The sequence below is a fragment of the Agelaius tricolor genome, unplaced genomic scaffold (assembly GCF_023055355.1).
Source record: "Agelaius tricolor isolate 1412-34295 unplaced genomic scaffold, bAgeTri1.0.p SCAF_2, whole genome shotgun sequence".
NCBI classification, from domain to species: domain Eukaryota; kingdom Metazoa; phylum Chordata; class Aves; order Passeriformes; family Icteridae; genus Agelaius; species Agelaius tricolor.
In genome coordinates this window covers 68554990-68573751 of record NW_027269262.1, presented here as the reverse complement: position 1 = coordinate 68573751, position 18762 = coordinate 68554990, and the positions used below count along the sequence as shown (strand labels likewise).

At 37.7% G+C, this 18762-nt stretch overlaps 1 protein-coding gene across 7 annotated transcripts in view; it reads right to left on the bottom strand.

Annotated features, from left to right (window-relative positions):
• RALYL (RALY RNA binding protein like) overlaps positions 1 to 18762 on the bottom strand; it is a 370535-nt gene that overhangs the window by 34192 nt on the left and 317581 nt on the right. For all 7 annotated transcript variants that reach the window (XM_071421354.1, XM_071421357.1, XM_071421350.1 and 4 more), the window contains one exon: positions 4252 to 4299. In XM_071421354.1, the coding sequence (XP_071277455.1) occupies positions 4252 to 4299 (48 nt within the window). The remainder of the gene's footprint in view (positions 1 to 4251; positions 4300 to 18762) is intronic.

The window sequence follows — 18762 nt, the reverse complement described above, 5'->3', positions numbered from 1 at the left end:
ATGAACTTTTGTTCCCAAACAGAATAGCCTAATCCTAATGATTCAGTTATTAATAGCAGGTAACTAACCCATGTAAAGGGAAATAAAGGCAGTAAAAAAGGTAATAAAAGCTACAGATATTCTTAGAACATAAAATATATGGATTCTGGATATGATAGGTCAAGAGAAGAAAGTTCAAAAACCAAGATTTCCAGTTCACAATCTGAAGCAACAGCCTCATAAAATATTCTCAATTTACTTTCAGCTAGTAATTATGGAAATTTATAACCACATGTTTAATTTTCTCAGTTGTGAGTACTGTCACCTGGCTGGGCAGATAGATACACATTTGAAAACAGACACACAAGAAAGAGTAATTCACTCACCACAGCATCTAACAGTATGATGAATAGAACAGAGTTAAATTTGAATCTTCTAACCCATTTTCTGGTAAGTACATACATAGTACTTAAATCAAACCACACTTCTGTTTGTACTGTAATCCTACAGACAGTTTAACCATTTCCCTCCTTTTCCATAGCTGCCTACAAAATGTGACACAGAGATCCTGTTACACTCAATGACTGAAATCCATGGCCTCAAACATTCCCACAAATGAGAAGCTTTTAGCCATTGTCAGCATAACTAAAGAATTCTGTGTGAAGATGGACACTAAACCATCTTTTTCTACTTTTAACACAAATATTAGTGCTTATTGGCAGTCATCATTTATCATATTAAATGATCTGCAGGTTAGTCATAAACTCCTTTTTGATATTACTGGGAAAAAAAGCTTCTGAAGTGCTATAAGCTGTCATGAAAAAGTTCATTATATGATTATTGTACAAAGGTGATTTTTTTTCTGCTTTCAATAGTTTAGATAATATAGTGAAAGGTGAAACTATGCTTCCTTTTCTCAAAATATATAAAAGAATATTTATCTCAATGACTGTTATCAATCTATTCCTATTTTTGTTTATGAAATCATGCAAAGGTTTTGGTCTTGGTATTTTGTTTTCTCAGGTTCTGTATATTCCAATAATATGCTTTCTTTTAAAAAACAATGCTTCCATTTATGGATTTGAACCACCATTTGAACCGTGGTGGCTGTTGTAGTGCATTTTTATACTTTGTAATATTCTGAAGTAGTTTTGTTTTGTATCCCCATATTTTTCCCAAATGGTTTATCCCAGACTGTACCCCCCTCCCTTTACCTGTGTTATCCCTCTCCCAGGATGAGATCATCCCCAAACCCCCACCCTGGCTCTCTGTCAATCACTCAGCATCCCATCCCCTCCATCCAGAAGTTTCGATCCAGGTCGTCGAGTGATCAGCCAGAGGCCAGGGGTCAGCCCCCCAAGCCTTGCCCCATACGCTGTCCTAAATGTCTATCCCCCAGCATCCATCCCTTAGGGTCACTTACTGGTTGGTAAAATGTTATCTACTTTTGGTTTCCACCTCCCTTTAAATGTAACCTTGGCACATCTCCCTTGGCTCTCGGCAGGAGGCCCCCTGAGGTGCAGGAGCTCCTTCAGGACTCCTAATAAAACCTTGGATTGACCCCTGCTAAGAGTCGGCCCTTTCTCTTCTACCGATGTCTCTGGTGTCTCTTGTGCTGCAAAGGCGCCAGCCCAGGTGCCCTCAGTACCCTCGGGGCACACACAGAGAGTGTCTGCCCGCAGCCCAGGTGCCCTCAGTACCCTCGGGGCACACACAGACAGTGTCTCCCTGCTGTCAGCCCAGGTGCCCTCAGTACCCTCGGGGCACACACACACAGTGTCTCCCCCCAGCCCAGGTGCCCTCAGTACCCTCGGGGCACACACAGAGAGTGTCTCCCTGCCAGCCCAGGTGCCCTCAGCACCCTCGGGGCACACACAGACAGTGTCTCCCTGCTGTCAGCCCAGGTGCCCTCAGCACCCTCGGGGCACACACAGACAGTGTCTCCCTGCTGTCAGCCCAGGTGCCCTCAGCACCCTCGGGGCACACACAGACAGTGTCTCCCTGCCAGCCCAGGTGCCCTCAGCACCCTCGGGGCACACACAGACAGTGTCTCCCTGCCAGCCCAGGTGCCCTCAGCACCCTCGGGGCACACACAGACAGTGTCTCCATGCTGCCAGCCCAGGTGCCCTCAGCACCCTCGGGGCACACACAGACAGTGTCTCCCTGCCAGCCCAGGTGCCCTCAGTACCCTCGGGGCACACACACAGACAGTGTCTCCCCGCTGTGGCCATGTCGGGGCTGCCCCCGGTGTCTGCCGACTCGGGAGTGGCCCAGGGTTCCTGAGAGGCTCCCAGAGGGACCGAGACAGTGGTTCAAATCCATAAATGGAAGCGTTGTTTTTTAAAAGAAAGCATATTAGCATACAAGAAATTATAAAGAAAAATGCTCAGTCCCAAAGCAATTCTTTGCCCCAATAATCACTAGTGTGCATACAACTATGCTTTTTCTTTCAGTCACCCTTCTAAATGTACAGTTTAATACAGTCTTGCCAATCTGTCTTCATATAGATTTTATTTTAAAGAACTATCCATTCCTGACACCCTTTTTTGACCCTATCACTGCTTTAGTCAAGGTAAGAAAGACATATTCTCTCTTCAAGGAGTCTGGAAAGCTAATAACAGGAATTAGCTGAAATATTAGGAAACAAGATCTATGGTTTGGGACAAAACATAGAAATTCAGAAAGTTCAGAAGTTCAAAAATTCAAAGAATCATGACTATATTTCTTAATTTATATTTCCTATAAGTAGTTTGCACACCAAATTCTCCACAGGATTTTCTTTCCCATGACTACTATATTGAGATTTTCATCTTTCCCTTCCATCTTCTGGTATATAAAAGAGACTGTTCGCCTCATACAGTTTTTATTTTCAGAATATCAGCATGTCCAGCCTAATGAGGCCAACCTCATATTCAGGTTTTCTACCATAGAAGTTCTGCTGTCTTAATTCTCAAAGACTTCTAAATTAAAAAATTTTACTATTGAATAGATCTATGGATACATTTCACTGTCAATGGTTTTCCATAACAATGCAATTATCAAGTGAGACACCAAGAAACAACCCTTAATGTCCAATAAGTTTTTTAAAATTTTTTTTTGGTGAAAATTAACCATTACAGTTTATCATTTGTGCTACACATAAAATACAGAATTGAGGAAAAAACTAGACATATACCTTTAATATTCATGTGGCATAGATGAGAAACACTATTCTGTTTAAAAACATACGATTCCACAGATGAAATTCAGAGCTTGGAAAAAATAAATAAAAGCCTATGGAAACTAACTTTTTACAGGACATGTGCTACTCCTACTGCAAAGGCTGGACTGAGCAGGATTAAACTGCTTTGATGGCTTTTACTTCATATGTTTATATGCTATGCTGTATCTCACTATTTCTAGCTTTGTCCAAAGGGGGCATGGTAATTTATATGCAAAACTAAAACTAGTGGCTCAAATTGAACCCACATCAGGAGAAAACAAACATGAAAATATTGTTTCCACATTTTCCCTACTGTGTTCCTAAGCAGAAAGGCATATAGCACATATACCTAACTTAACTTCTGGGTGTAAACTGTCCCCCTGCTACTGTCCATTGCTTTACATATGAGAAATATCAGATTAGAACAGGTTGGTGGAGCAATGCTTTGTTCCTCTCTGGCTCACTTGTCCTGTGACAAACCAAGCTGCTGTAATGAAAAAAAACACAGCACTGCTGGCTAACAAGTTGGTTATCTGTGACCATTCTTGCTATTCCTGTTTTGTGAGGATTCTGCTACATCTGAATAAATACATTTTCACAGTGCTGAGCTAGGCTGTGTGTAACTACTCAAGGCAAAATCTCCAATTGCTCAGGCATCCAGATTCTTTTTGTCCCACAGGAACACACTGTTCAGCTTGTGCTTTTGCTTCTTTCAAATTTCTTCTGGACAAAGCCAGGAACGTCATACTGAAGAATTTCACAGCCACTACACATCCTAGTGAAAGTAAGCCTGGAAGAACTCTACTAAACTACCATTAAACTGTTCAGCACAGCAAATACCCCAAAACCTCTTAGAGAAGGATAAAATCTAAGGACCTGCATAGTAAGCATACATTTGGTGGTGGTGATCTTCTCTGCAAGATATTAAAAATAGTCTTTTTATACACAATAGAAATAATGCAATGAATAATCAATAAAATCAGAATTAGCCTGTTTAACCAAACAATGGGATTGTATTATCAACAACATGAGAAATTATGTAGGATGTACAAAAATACAGGCACACATACCGATTGTAGAAATCATCTCTGTAGTAATCATAATCAAAGACATAACCACTGTGGAAAAACACAGAAAAACAAGAAAGAACTGTTTTATAGGAAAATACACACTGATTAAAACTTCTGTGGTAATATTGGCTTACTCTCAAATATATATCCCTTCTTCAAAGTCCTTCCACTTCTTTTGTACTGTGCACAATGTACATTATGTTTGTCAATGCTGCTGTCAGCTATCACTGTGTATTTGGAAATGTGAAGTCTGGGGCACATGGAACTGTGTAAACAGTTGACAGCACACACAGATAGGATTTAACACAGTGAGACAGCTCTGTAATTAGAGGATCATTACAGTGTAATTCTCTGTGAGAGTGATCAAATGAAGTTAGCATTCCAAAACTGACGCCCTCTTCTTTTCCGGTCTAACATAGGATGATCAGTGAAGTAGGAAGACAGTTAAATACATGAAAGAGTGGGAAATGAGTGATAAGGTGAGCTAAGGCAGTTACTTTGATTTAGAGAAACATGGAAAGGATTGGGCTTCTTGCTACTCCTTGAGTCCACCAAATTGTTTTCATCAAAAAGAGAAAAAGTAAAAAGTTAAAAAATAAATGCTAAATAAGTGTTGCAGGGACACATTTCTTCTCAGGTTTAGGAAGGAATAAACATACCAATCTGAGAAAAGACAGGCACCATCAATGGAAATGAACAAATGAGAAATTACACAGGTTCATGAGAAAACTACTTGTGAGCTGTTAACAGCAATGTCAGTCCCAGATTCCTGGTTTTGCATTCCATTAGCAACTTTATACTTTCGTGGTGAAGAAATAACAAAGAAGTCTTATCTATCTCATACACCCAAAAAAAAAAAAAACAACCAAAAAACCCCCAAACCCAAACCAACAAACCAATGAGCCAGTAAAGGCTCTCTATGGAAAAGTCACAAGGATTTGTTTATACTCAGCCTAGTAAAATGCTCTTTTACTGTTTTGAGAAGGACAATTATGAATAGTAAAGGTAAGAAATATGAAGAAAGTATCACAAAAGAAGGAGAAGCTTTAATTGAGAAAGGAAAAAACTAGAAAAGAGAGAGGTAATAAGGACAAAATACAGAAGAAAACTTTCCCTGAAAATAAAGGGGCACAGTAGAATGATGGTGTGATTTAGGCTGGAAAGGACCTTAAAGATCAACTACATATCAAAGAAGCTTTTCTTTGCAGGGAATGGACTTGTGGATAGTTTCTGCTCTTGAACATTGAGCAAAATGGGGTTTTTAGTGCATACTTTGAAGAATGTGTGAAGAATTCTACCAGAGCAGGTCAGGGCACAATTTCTGTCTCTGCAACACCTCTTTCACATGCAAGTACCCAATTGCAAATAATAGAATATATTGTACTGTCTGCCTGCACAATATTGCAGCAGAAGATCACGAGAGCTGCAGGCATCTGTGACCCTTTCTTTAATTTATTTGAGAAAAGAAATCCTAAGATACATATCATGTGAAACACTGAATTGAACAAGCCTGAGAGACTAGAAACCAGCTGCAGGTAAGCTGTGTGTGGCAGAGGATGTAAAATATCATTAAATAATAGTGGACTGTGTATAGTGATCATGTGTCTGTATCTTAAGATGCATCACTGTATCTTAATGTAAAACTAGCAATTTTTTTTCTGAACTATATGATGGCTCTTATTTTGTCTTTCACTTCAGTCTGCAAGGAACTAAGAAGTAGCAAGTATCAAAGCTATTATTTTATTTACAGTTATTCACAGCTTCCTAGTAGTTTTATTTAGCTGAATGTTTAATAGCTTCAGTTAGACCATAGTTAATATTCAATGTGTGTTTTTAAGTAGAAGATAACAGACAATTTGAAGAAAAACTATTAAATTTAAAAGCCCTGTCACATGAAACCTTTTGCCTGGAGTTGACATTTATTTAATTTGCATAAAGACTGGACAAATTCACTTTTTCAATGTTGAAGACCATGAAGCTGGTGGAGAATAATTCACTGGCACCAGTTAGAGTAAGGCTGAAGAATGACTATATACTGAGTTCTGTAGTAACTCAGCTCTGGCTTACAGAATAGAATAAGGACTGCTGGACCCTCAATGGGTACGAAAATTTTATGTTGAGTGATGATGTTTCATCTGTAATAATATGTTGAATTGAAGAGATTATAATGTGAAAGCAACCAGTACATCTTTCTACCTACAGCTATAATTGTTCCTACTTCTGCATGCCAAGGTACAGACATAAGACTTGGTCAGTGCTGCAGTACAACACCAAGCAGAAAAGCACAGATAATCACTGACACTGAGATCAAGGTGACTACATGGCTCTTAACCTCTTGAGAGTAATTCCTTAGCAACCCAACAGCCTGTGTAATGGAGGCCACAGGTAATCACTCACACAGTGCTGAATACCAGATACTCAGCAGGTCAGAAGCAGAGAAAGGTTTAAACAAGCCTGTGAACTGTTGGAGTCAGCAGTTTCCTAATGGCACTGTAAACAGGCAGATTACTTACCCACAAACATGTGCCATCTCGACAATATTAGCAATAGAACTGCCTGCATAATGCTGATATTAATGCAGTAGACAGTAAAAGGCACTGCTTTACATGTGTCTCACAATGAGGCAAAGAAAACTCATCAATAAAATGTGCTTCTACTAAGCAAAAGTCATGGTTCCTTTTCCTAACTTAGTATCACCAAGACAATCTTGTACAAGCTGTCTTTTTTGGTTTCACTAAGCACTATGCATATCTTTAAAACTGTGCATGCCTGAAGAATAAATGTCTCTCCCATGACCATATTTTCAGAGCTATGATGCTGTGTGTATTCAAAGTTCCTGTGCATATCAGCAGTTGCACATGTGCCAGGCAGGCAAATAGAGTGTTATGCTCCTGCTTCTTTGAAATAAATGTATGGATATTATTATGTCCTTATATACCTGGTGTTGATATCATATTACTACAAAAGTACAATTTTTTTTTCCATTCTCTATGCTATGCCCTCAAAAAATGTTTATAAACTAATGATCACATCCTGTCTTAACTTAGGTAGCTCCAAACGTCAGTGGTGTAGCTGACTTCTGTGGGGTTGTTCTAACTTTAGGAGAGTTAATGCAGAACACAGCAGAAATACCTTTTGTTGCATTCCTGTCAACAAGGCTTTTGTCTTCCATTATCAGCCTTAGCTAATATCACTTTTTCTTTCCACAGGTACAAAGATACATTTAAATCATAAATGTTGACAAAATAGGCATAATGTATCTTAATTTAATTGACAGTGCTATTGCCATTTATGCTGTCAGTTTCTTCTCTGTTATGAGGCCTGAATAAAAATATTAAATATAAAAGCAATATTTATTCAATCAAACTCTTTTTGGGAAGCCCATATCAACCTAATGTTTGAAACTAGTATTCCAGTCATTTGTGAAATAATTTCTCATGTCATGGGAAAAGAGTGTTAGAAATTTTTGTTGTTGAGAGCAAAAGAGAATCAGACTAAACTGATATGATGTTGAAAAGGAAGTTGGTGAGGGTAACTAGGTGATTTAGAGAAGAAGCATTTAAAGACAGAAACTTTCCTCATTAGAAAATCAATCAGATGTAAGTTGCTTCCATAAGCTATTGAAAAAAAATGGTGGAGATTTCAGGTCACTTTTCAGTGGATGGTTACCTCCATGGTCAGCCATAAATCAAATTGGTGGGCTGAATCCCACCTTTACTTGAAAGAAAATTCTATTTTAGGTAAGGGTGAGAATGCTGATAGGATGAGAATGCTGATAGAGGTGGAGGGACGCTGCTGTCTTGCTGTTCAGGCTGTATATTCTGCAGAGAAAGAGAACATTCTCCAGAGCCTGTTTTTTTGCTGGCAGGCTTACTGTCAAAAGTCAAGTTATTTCAGTGATTCTTTCAACTAGGAAAAAAGAGGGGGCTGGAAGAGGAAAAATAGTTGCAGAGAAGTATTTTACATTCATTTCCATAATGAAGTTATGAGGGCAAATAGGTATAGCTAAAAAGAACATCTTAACCCCAAAATCCCCAATCACTTGTCCCAAAATGCCAAACAATTGAACATAACCTACTATTTGTATATTTCAATTAATGATTAAATTGCATAGTAATTTTGTAACCATAAGTTAATAAAAGTTTTTTTGGTTTTTTTTCCCTAATTCTGCACATTTATTCAATTAATAAGAGCAATATGCACTTTTTCCTGAGTGGGGAAAAGATAAGGAGTTAAGTTTCAATAAGTGCATCTTGGAATGTAATACTTTAAGTGGATTTTTTTTTTCTGTAAAACTGAAATTTTTTTTCCAGTTCTAACCTGAAGAGGTGCATTTTGTCCAAGAAGGATATATATACATTAAAAAGTTGACATACAGTACACCATTTTCCATTAAAGTATCTTTCTGCAGGCACTAGGCAGAATTTATTTGCAACATGATTAGGCTGTATTTTTAGGCTGTATTTTTTCTGTCTCTAGATATGCTCCTTCTCTACTCTCATCCTCTCTTCCAAGAACTCTTATGCCAGTGAAATATATTTTGGGAAAACTGTTGAACTTATTGTGCAACCTGAATTTTAGACAAAGCTTGGGCAAATATTCAAAGTTGCATATACACATTCAGGTAATTAAAACACTAAGACATTTTTCTGTAGACGATTAGGCAAAGCTTGTGAAGCAGACAAGGACAAAGACATTGAGATCAATATTCAGACTCTGGGGATCAGCTGGTTTCAGAGCTGTTTATGGAAGCAAGACAGAATAGTGATGCAGGCAAAACTAACCCCCAACAACTTTCTGTACAGCTAAGTATTAGAATTCCTCCTAACCAAAACTACTTACTCTGGCTGCAGGCACAGCCTATGCTTAACAATGTTATCCTGATGCTCTTTAGAAACAAAACAGTAGTTTTCCAATGTAAAGAGACTTGTGTAAATCTCCCCAACTTTCTCCTGTGGCAAAGCTATTTTTCTGTCATCTAAACTATTGTCCAATTATTTATGTTTCCTGTGGGAACATTTCATAGTAAGGCAAAGAAAAAGATTTCCCAAAGTTGTCCTTTATTTGTATAGTCTGACTGGGGAGTTTGCAATGTCCCTATGATATTTTTTTCTTCCTTAGTACAAGAGAGATGGGTCCAGCCTCTCAAAAATCTGTTTTAAATTCAGTGTGTTCAAAGTACTACTGTCAAACCATACACATGTGATTGATTATCCAATTTGCTAATAATATTGTGTACATTGAAGGAGTGTCATTTGACTTGCATTGACAACTACAGCAGACTCTTGTTGACAGGTGTAGGATTAAGTGATGGGTTTAATGTTTCCACAGCCTTTCACTGAACAGCAGTTTAAATTAAAATCATAGTGGTAGCACTGGAGTTGAAAGACTAACTCTTTAAGATTACAAAACCAGAAATCTGAAACTTTATGTACTTTTCAGAGAAGCTGTCTTGGAAGCACTGAATGAAACACAAAAGCACAATTCAGAAAAAATTAATCCATTGGAATGCAACAATGTCAGTGTTCATGTAAAAGAAAAAAAAATCTAGAAAATTGCATCACGTGCTTTCCATTTTTCAAAATGTCAAAAGGCTTAAGTTAAATTTGTGTTCTCATTTAAACCAAGTTTACTGATTAAATTACTAGGTAATTTTGTTATTTTGGATTGAACAACTCAAGATTTAAAGCAGAAAAATGGACACATGAAGGAGACAGAACTTTCAGGGTCCTGAGCACTGCTTGTGATGTCAGGCCATGGTGACTGTTTTTCCCAGACAGTGCTTTGCAAGTGCAGTTACAATATAAATGAAGATACCAGATTCTGAGAATCTGCAAAAGCATTCTTTTACTCCTGACCCACCGAGTAATAATTTCCATTGCAAGTGCATCTGATAAGGAGATTCTTCTATAACTGAGCACAGAACTGGATTCAATTCCAGTCTGGTCAGAGATGAGTGGAAAGGACAGTGGTGGATCACACAACCAGCTGTGTATCCTCTAGACCAGTTCTAGGTTGACTACGTTGCACTCAGGCAGAAAAATTGTAAAATAAAAGCCTCATAAAATCTGGCCTGCTCTGTTAGATTGATGGCTGGCCTGTCATTTCTTCCAAGCACAGCTAGCACTTTGCAAGCTCCCATGTGAAAACAATCCTGATATGAACAGTTTGTTCACTTGTGCTCCTACCTTCCATAGCATGGAAGACTGCAGTCTGGATTCTCTCCTGCTTTATTCTGCCTGGCATATTTCTTTGTGGTTACCTCCAGATTCTAAGGGCATCTAAGAATATGGGTATTAATAATTTTCTCTCTCCTTCATTGATGATTTTTGAGAAGCATATTCAATGTAGAGTTTAATCAGGTTACATTTTTAGCTTCAGGTTTTACCTGATTTTCCTATGTCTAAGCTCTTTTAAAATATGAAAGTCACATTTTTTAAATCACATGTTGTAGACTCTGTCAAATATTTTGGTAGCAGAATTGATTGTTAACTGATGTTCCACTCTGGCTGCTGTATCTTAAGAAGAAAAAAATAAAAAAGCCAACTCACAGTAAATTTGGGGAATTCAGTATGTATTTTATGTGATTGCCCTTCATCTTCTCCCTTACTCTTGCTGAATGCTACAGTACTTCTCCTGAAGACTCCTTCATATTGCTGTTTCAAGCTACCAGGAGCAGTTGCATAGTTTGAAATTTTGACTACTTGCTTGCAATAGACTGGTAAATTTCATTGGCTGATTGTTATTGTCCATTTAGAACATAATACTAATACTTGAGCAACCTGGTCTAGTGGAAGTTGCCCCTGTCTGTGGCAGGGGAGATTGGAATTAGATGATCTTTAAGGTCCCTATCAAGACAAACCATTCTGTGATCGTTTGATTTGCACAAAATTGGGCTTGTGGAAGTTTGTGCTTCCTTTATTGCCATTTTCTGTAACATTTTTCACTGGATTATGTGGTCACAGTCCCTGACAGATGAGGGCTCTGCTTGCACTTTTATGCACCATGTTTACCAAACATTTGAAGTTTCTTTTCAAGTGGTTTACCACTGTGGGACATGCACATTCATTAGAATTTAACAATACAAGCACACTAATTTTATGGAGTCTATTGAATAAAGCTACCAAAATAATTTAGTTCTGAGAATTGCTTCTAGCCTCTCTTCCCCAACTGCAAGATTCTGTGAAGGAATGAACACTGTTAAGGTCTCTCTGACTCCTCCTTCCTACCCTGTTACCTTCTTGCTGAACTGCCCTTGCATGATTTTTGTCTCCTCCCAGCAAAACCACATTACCATTACTCATCCTTATACAATTACATGGCTGGAATTTTACTTTTCTGTGAATGCTCTACACAGCAAGACAGTTTTAGTTTTATAGCCTATAAAGAGTCATCCAGAACATGAAATACCCCTAGCTACTGACAACTAGACAAGGTCAGCATGAAACTAAATTATACTTGACTCCAGATTTAAAGTATAACCATGGTTAATTTGTGTATGTGTATACAAGTGAAAAGATTCATTTTGCAAGAAGACAAAGCCTTATTCAATACCTCTCAGGGTCCTCCATCTCTGCTAAAGAAATGGGAACACTTTGGAAAAAAACTGCTTTATAAGCCACAATAACGAGCTCCAGTTTTGTTTTAATAACTTCACTGTCTCAGAAGATGGAGCTTCCAGTTCCATATCCATTTGTACACCAAGAAATTAGAGATCTGCAGAATGAATTAGATTATTTGAGAAATGCTTCAATTTTCCTCCTTTGTATATTGATCCTAATTTCTGTGAAGGTGTTAGCTGTGGCAGCAGCTCTCTGGCTACAGAGAGCAGCACACAACTTTCCCAGGCATTTTCCTGGGGAAGGCTGTGAGAAGATGAGAGAAAAGAATGAGAAACAATTCTTATTTCCACTTGCTGCACCTGTTGTGCACACATGGAATGTGTTATGGAGATTTGTTTACCAAAAGGTGATTTCTTTATTGGCCACTTGCAATGGTGTTTGGATTGATTGACCAATTGGATCTGTCTGTATTGCACTGTCTGTAAGGGTGATGAGTTTCTTAATAAGTATAGTATAATAAAGTGATTGATCAGCCTTCTGGAATCATGGAGTCAATGCTAAGTATTACCCAGCTGGGGGCCTGCGACAACAGTTAGCTACTTTCAAATAGCTCAGAACAAACAGTTCATGTGAAAAATGCAGTCTGAAAGTGGGTAATTTTTCATTTTGACAATTTGTTGTTCATAGTTTGCCTGGAAAACTCTCTTTACTTTGTGTCACTTCATTTAGATGGCAAGAAAATGAGGCCATATCCAGTAGGTACTTTCTGGCAAATAACTGCTTCTGGCAAAAGGTATCAAGAATGTTGGTTGAAAAGGAACTCTATATGAGTCAGCAGTGCATACTCAGAGCCCGCAGAGCCAACCATATTCTGGGCTTCATCACAAGGAACACGACCATCAAGTGAGGGAGGTGATTCTCCCCCTCTGTTCTGCTCTCGGGGGACTCCATGTGGAGCACTGCAGCCAGCTCTGTTGTTCACACCATAAGAAGGATGTGGACCTGTTGGAGCAAGTCCAGAGGAGAGCCATGAAGATGATCACAGGGCTGGAACACCTTTCTCATGAAGACAGGATGAGAGCTGGGGGCTGCTACACCTGGAGAAGAAAAGACTGGGGAAACCTCAGAGCAGTCTTCCAGTACCTAAATGTGCCTACAAGAAGAGATAAGAGAGGGACTTTTGACAAAGGCATGTCACTAAATGATAGGACAAGAGGGAATGGCTTTAAACTGAAAGAGGACAGATTCAAATTAGATATTAGGAAGAAATTTGCTGTGAGGATGGTGAGACACTGGAATTGGTTGCCCAGAGAAGTTGTGGATGCTTCACCTCTGCAAGTGTTCAAGACCAGATTGGATTAGGCTTTGGGCAACCTGGTCTACTGGGTGGCACTATTTATAAACAGATGATATTTAAGGTACCTTCTAACCTAAACCTTTCTGTCAACCTACAAAAATTTATAATTGTTGGGACTTAAAACTTCTTTCTGATATCTATCTCTGTGGTTATCAAAATCTTTGATAAAAGTAACTGGTTACAGGATGGCAGCTGATTCAACTTTCCATCCTTCTTTAGAATAAAGACTACAGGATTCAAGTGTGGCAAGCTCAGAATGTTTGGGGTTTTTTTATTTTTTTGGTGAGGGTTTTTTTTTTTTTTCTTTTTTTTTGGATACAAGATTAGAGACAACTGAAAAGAAAAAGTAACCCTCTAAATTTGCTGGAAATCAGCTTATACCTTTCAAATTAAACAAATGCTTTAGCATTAACAACAGTCACTACTATAACAATGTCAACTGTCAGTGGCTGGTTGTGTATAACAGATTCACTCTGATATTTCTACATCACTTTTAAGGCTTATTCTCCAACTTTTAATTGTGCTCTAATATGTCATGAAGGATTTAATTTTATTGAGCAAAACTGGTCCAGTTTTGATTTCAGATCCAAATATGAAAACTTTAAAAATTAAATTTCAAGGACAGTAATTAAACTCTTAGCAATAAAACTCTTATCTTACTATTGATAAGGCAGAATATTACCTAATTCTTTTTTTGTTTTTTTTAGTGCTACAGCAGCATAGAAGGTGTTATAACCTGTTGAACTTGTGCATACACATAGAGCTTTTGTGGCTGTTGTAGAAAAAGTTGAACTTTGGCTTGAGGAATGGTGGGAATTATAACGGTCTGGCCTGAACCTGAGATAAAAAAAATCCTTGAACTCAATGGATAGCTACATAGTGCTTTTGAGCTATAGTTTATAATTAAAACTAAGAAAAAATTTCCCCCAAAGAGATTGAAAGCAAAACAGCCAAAATCAAGACCTTTGAAATCAACACCTGTTTGGGCCAAACAGAGACTATTGAATATGATTATAAATACCCCTGATACAGTTATGCTTCTTTTCAAATTATGGTCTGTAAATCATTATTCCAAGGTATTAGAAAGTGGTTTGTAAACAAGGTCAAATCTTAAACCAAGATAAATTCATAGAAAACAATCTATGATCCAATTCATTTTACTAGTTGAAAGCTTGCCTGATACCAGGACATATCATGATTTTATTTCAATTAGGGTTATACCACAATATGTGAATGCACAGCTGAATGACCCAGTAAAACAAGATATGAGTAGTTGTTCCTTGGTATCACACAAAAAGCTATTAACAGGGCAACACTAAAGACAATTACTCCTAGCCTGAAGCTCTTTGTCTTTTTAAAAATCTTTAACAATTATGAGAGACATCAGAAAGTTCCAATTTGCTCTGCGTAAGCACTGTTTTTCTCTGATATGCCTCTTTCTGCACTGCCTCCTCTCATTCTCCTGACATTACTGTTTAGAAAGCCAATGAATGCACAGACTGGTGTAGAGCAATAACTTCTGAAGCAACCAGTCCACTGGCTGATTGCTATGATCACAGTTGGTTGAATTCCAAAGAAGAAATCTCTTTTTCAAGGAACTGCAGTTATATTACAACAGAAGGGTGGGAAGCCGACTGTCAAGTGAAAGTTGACAGACAGCAGCACTGGCTGTCTTTCTAGCATTTACTCTTTTAAACTAATCTTTCTCTTGTAGCTCAAGTGCAAGTAAGATGTTAGGTTAGATGGATCAAATTTCAGTTTCTGGTGAAAAAAGATCAAACTGATTTCAAGCATGGAATCAGAGGGGTCAACCATCACATCCCCTCCAAATATTTGTTTAAGGCCTAGTGTGCTAAGAACTTAATATTAAGAAGAGTTTAAATTGTTATTATTGTACCAAAGTAGTTAGAGAAACACACGCAGAAGAGCAAGGGGTAGACACAGGCTGATTTGTACAGCATTACAGGGAATTTGAAACTCAAAATATAAAACTTCAAAATTATATCTTTCAATATATCTTTCAATATCTATCAAAAGGAAGAAATTTAGATAAGACTTCTTTGTAATTGTAATATATGTTAGAAATAATTCATGCTATAAAAGAATGTATTTTATAAAGATTGTGAAATCCAAACAAGTCGAGACTTGACCACAAGCAGCCTGAGAGACGATGGCTATTCAAACTCTGAAATTCCTGAAGGCAGCCAGATAAGGATTGGCATTTAGCTCATGAATAGATGCACCCAGTGTGATGATCACCGTTATCCCGAGTCATCGAAAAATGCCTAAGAGCGATCATCGCCCTGTTGATAACAAAAATTAAGATAGACGAAGTCGTCAGAAAGATACATGTGGATACACAGCTTCCCGGGATTTGATCAGTGCTGGCTATCAACCAGGAAACGGTGATTGTCCAGCTCTGCACAGTGAAAGAACCAACTATGAATATGCAGAGTTACAAAAGAAACTTGGACTCTTTCGCCTCAGGCACAATAAACTGTATAAAACATCCCCGCTAGAAGCGGCTCTCGTGAATGTGAACGAGGGGGGATTCGATGCGATGGAGGTCAGATCCAGGTTCACCCAGCGCCAATCCCGGGCTCGACGCTGTCTCTTTGGCTGTGGTGGTTTTGAGGACTGTATTTCGGTCGCACAAAAAGATAAATAAATCTTTTTGCAATTTTGATAATTTAGCTTTTGATTGATCATTTATAACAGTAATGATCTGGAAATTTGTGAAAATAAATAAAGTCTCTCATATGCAACAGCCATAAGAAGCATGAAAAACCGTTTCAATTTTCAGATGTGTTTTGAGTTGGGATCTAGGTCTCATGATATTTCTGCCCATGACTGCCTCAGTAAACTTATTCATACTGATTACTTGCAGAAGCCTGTATAAATTGCTGTGGCAAGATGCTATGTTGATACTTTAGAAACAGGAAATAGGAATACTGCTATCACAGACCTTTCAAACACTATTTTTTATAAATTGTAGGTCAGTCACTGCTGTTTGGGAAAGAAAAAGGAAATTAGATTTAAATTGTTTTGCCCCACAGTGAGGGTACATGCCCAGCAAATATTGTCCTTCTTCCTCCCTCCATCTTCCATTGTAAGGCAATATCTCACTTTTTGTTTCTTTGAGTTGTCATTTTCCCTTGACTTTCCTCTCTATTACGTTTACAGATTTCAGTCCTACACTCCCTGAATATTTCAGGCTCCTGAACTTCCTTCAGAGACATTCTCTTGCAAATAATTTTCCCTCTCTAGAAAACCTCCTGGCTATCTTGTACATAGGTGAAAGTACAAATATTGAGTGCTAAGGAATAGTTCATCATTAAGCCAACACATAAATTATATGGAACTGTATTGTTTTTTTCGAATTGCTAGGGAAATGGAAGTCTTGGAAGACAGAAATAGTAGACAGTAAAAAAAGAGAAAGGGAAATAGAATAACCAGAAGGAAAAAAGTGATCTCATGCTCTTGCCTTTCCCAATTATGAAGAACATTTCTACTGATATTTTTAAAGTCAGAGAGGGGAAAAATTATTTATTATGATTAATATCTATTGAGTTTGTTGAAATGAAAGTTAATTTAGGAATTACAAATTAGGAAAATAACATTTTTTGCTAAATTAATTAGTCTTTTTAATGTAATATATATATATTGCTTTGTGTGTGAAAGGGAAAGTGATGTAGAATGACAAAATCAGGCAAATAGGGAAATCATGAAATAATTAGATTTAGACTGCAGATCAGTAGGAAAAGTACATAATCTAGGATTTTTAAACATTGAGTAATGTCACCAAACCACTGAAAAATTCAGTCCCAGGAATGGACCAACATTGTTACTACTGTAGCTTGGTAACCACTCCTTGTGAGAGAGCTTCAAGCAAAAAAAAAATTAAAAAAAATAATAAATTTATAAAATAGCTGTATTCATGCCCATTTCAGAGTCTTAAAATAACAGTAAGTGGGCAGTTATAGAAAAGTTTAAGCTTGTGGGATTTGGAAAGTTGGAAGAGAAGGATGCCAGTGCAACTACCTGAAATTAAATGGTACAGATAGATTTTCAGTATCTTCCACAGGTATACATATGTGCTGTCAAATCCCTCCTGTCTCTCTGAGAATATCCAGAAAGTCTCATCCAGTAAAGAGCCCTTGCACAGCCCTGACATGTGCCTCATGCCTCCAGGCTAAACCTCACGCATAATCAGAGGTGGTTGTTTCAAAGGGTATTGTCTGCAAAAGCAGATAATCTGCTACTGCCTGCCTAAGTCAGAAAGCCCAAGTGGTTTTAAGCACGAGAAATTACTGCCTGGGTCTAAACAATGAGTTTAAATAATTGTCAGGTGTGTTCAGTCCTCCCGCTATTTTCATGATAACAGCTCCTGAATACCTGGCCTGAATATGAATGAGAGTTACAAGGTTGTGTTCTGGTTGGTGGTTTTATTTGGGTCATAATAACAGAGCAAAATGAGTCCAGTATCTCCTCTTTTTGTACTATTCCTCTGCCAAAGAAAAATAATTTTCTTAGCTCTCTCTCTTCAGAAGTTGGGTAGGAACAGTGGGAACAGTGTTTGCTCTTTCCACTGGTGCTACCTGATAACGGGGATGAGGAACAAGAGAGATGGAATTTGTTACAGATGATGCTCCATGGCTACATTCTATTTTGTGCCTTACAACCTACTGGCCATTGAAAAATCAACAAACCAACCCCCCACAAAAACTGACTGTGAACTAAAAAAACTTGCATATTTTGGAAGTGGACTGAGTATTATCATAACAGACCCTGCAAATGCTAGGCTTTTATTGAAACCATCTCACTTCTGCAGAATGGGATCCCTCAAGCTAGATGAGAGCAGAACTTCCTATGGATCTGCAAAATGGATTTGCAGGAAAGAAAATACTACCAAGCAAAAGGAACAAATGTGAGTGACAAATTTGAGTTATTTTATATATCTTAGAACTATTCTTCTGGAAGAAAATAATGAAATTTACTTTTACTATTTTAGAAGAATTTCCAAGTTCTTCCAACAACCCGAGTCCACCAAAACTATTCTGTCTCTTGCAGAATGAAGTACCTATGTTTGAAAGTTATTGTGATTAGGATATTATTTGGAAAAAGCATGGCTTTTCAGTATTTTCTACTGTCATATACTTTCTAGAAAGAGGACCTTGGTGAGGAAAGTAGTAGTTTATACTACTACTCTAGTAGTAGAGTAGACCACTAGTGTTTTTCTAAGAATGTAAAAAATGCATTGACTAGTGCTAATTTTACTTGTATCTCTCTTCTTTCTTCCATGACAGACAACTATTCATCATTAAATAAATATATACAATGCATTAATTTTCACTTATATTTCCCTTTGGGCTTTCCACCTAAAATTTTACTGCTTATAGGAAGCAATAAAAAAAAATTGAAAAAATACTTTTCAATGCTGGAGATGGTAATTTTCAAAGACCATCTCACTGAAGCACTATTGTCTGCTTATCCAGAAATAAGCCCATTCTCTGCAGCTGGCAGTAAAGGAATCTCTTTTCAAGAGACTCAGAAAAAATCAGTTGTTTTTCTCTCCCTGTCTATTCTGAATTC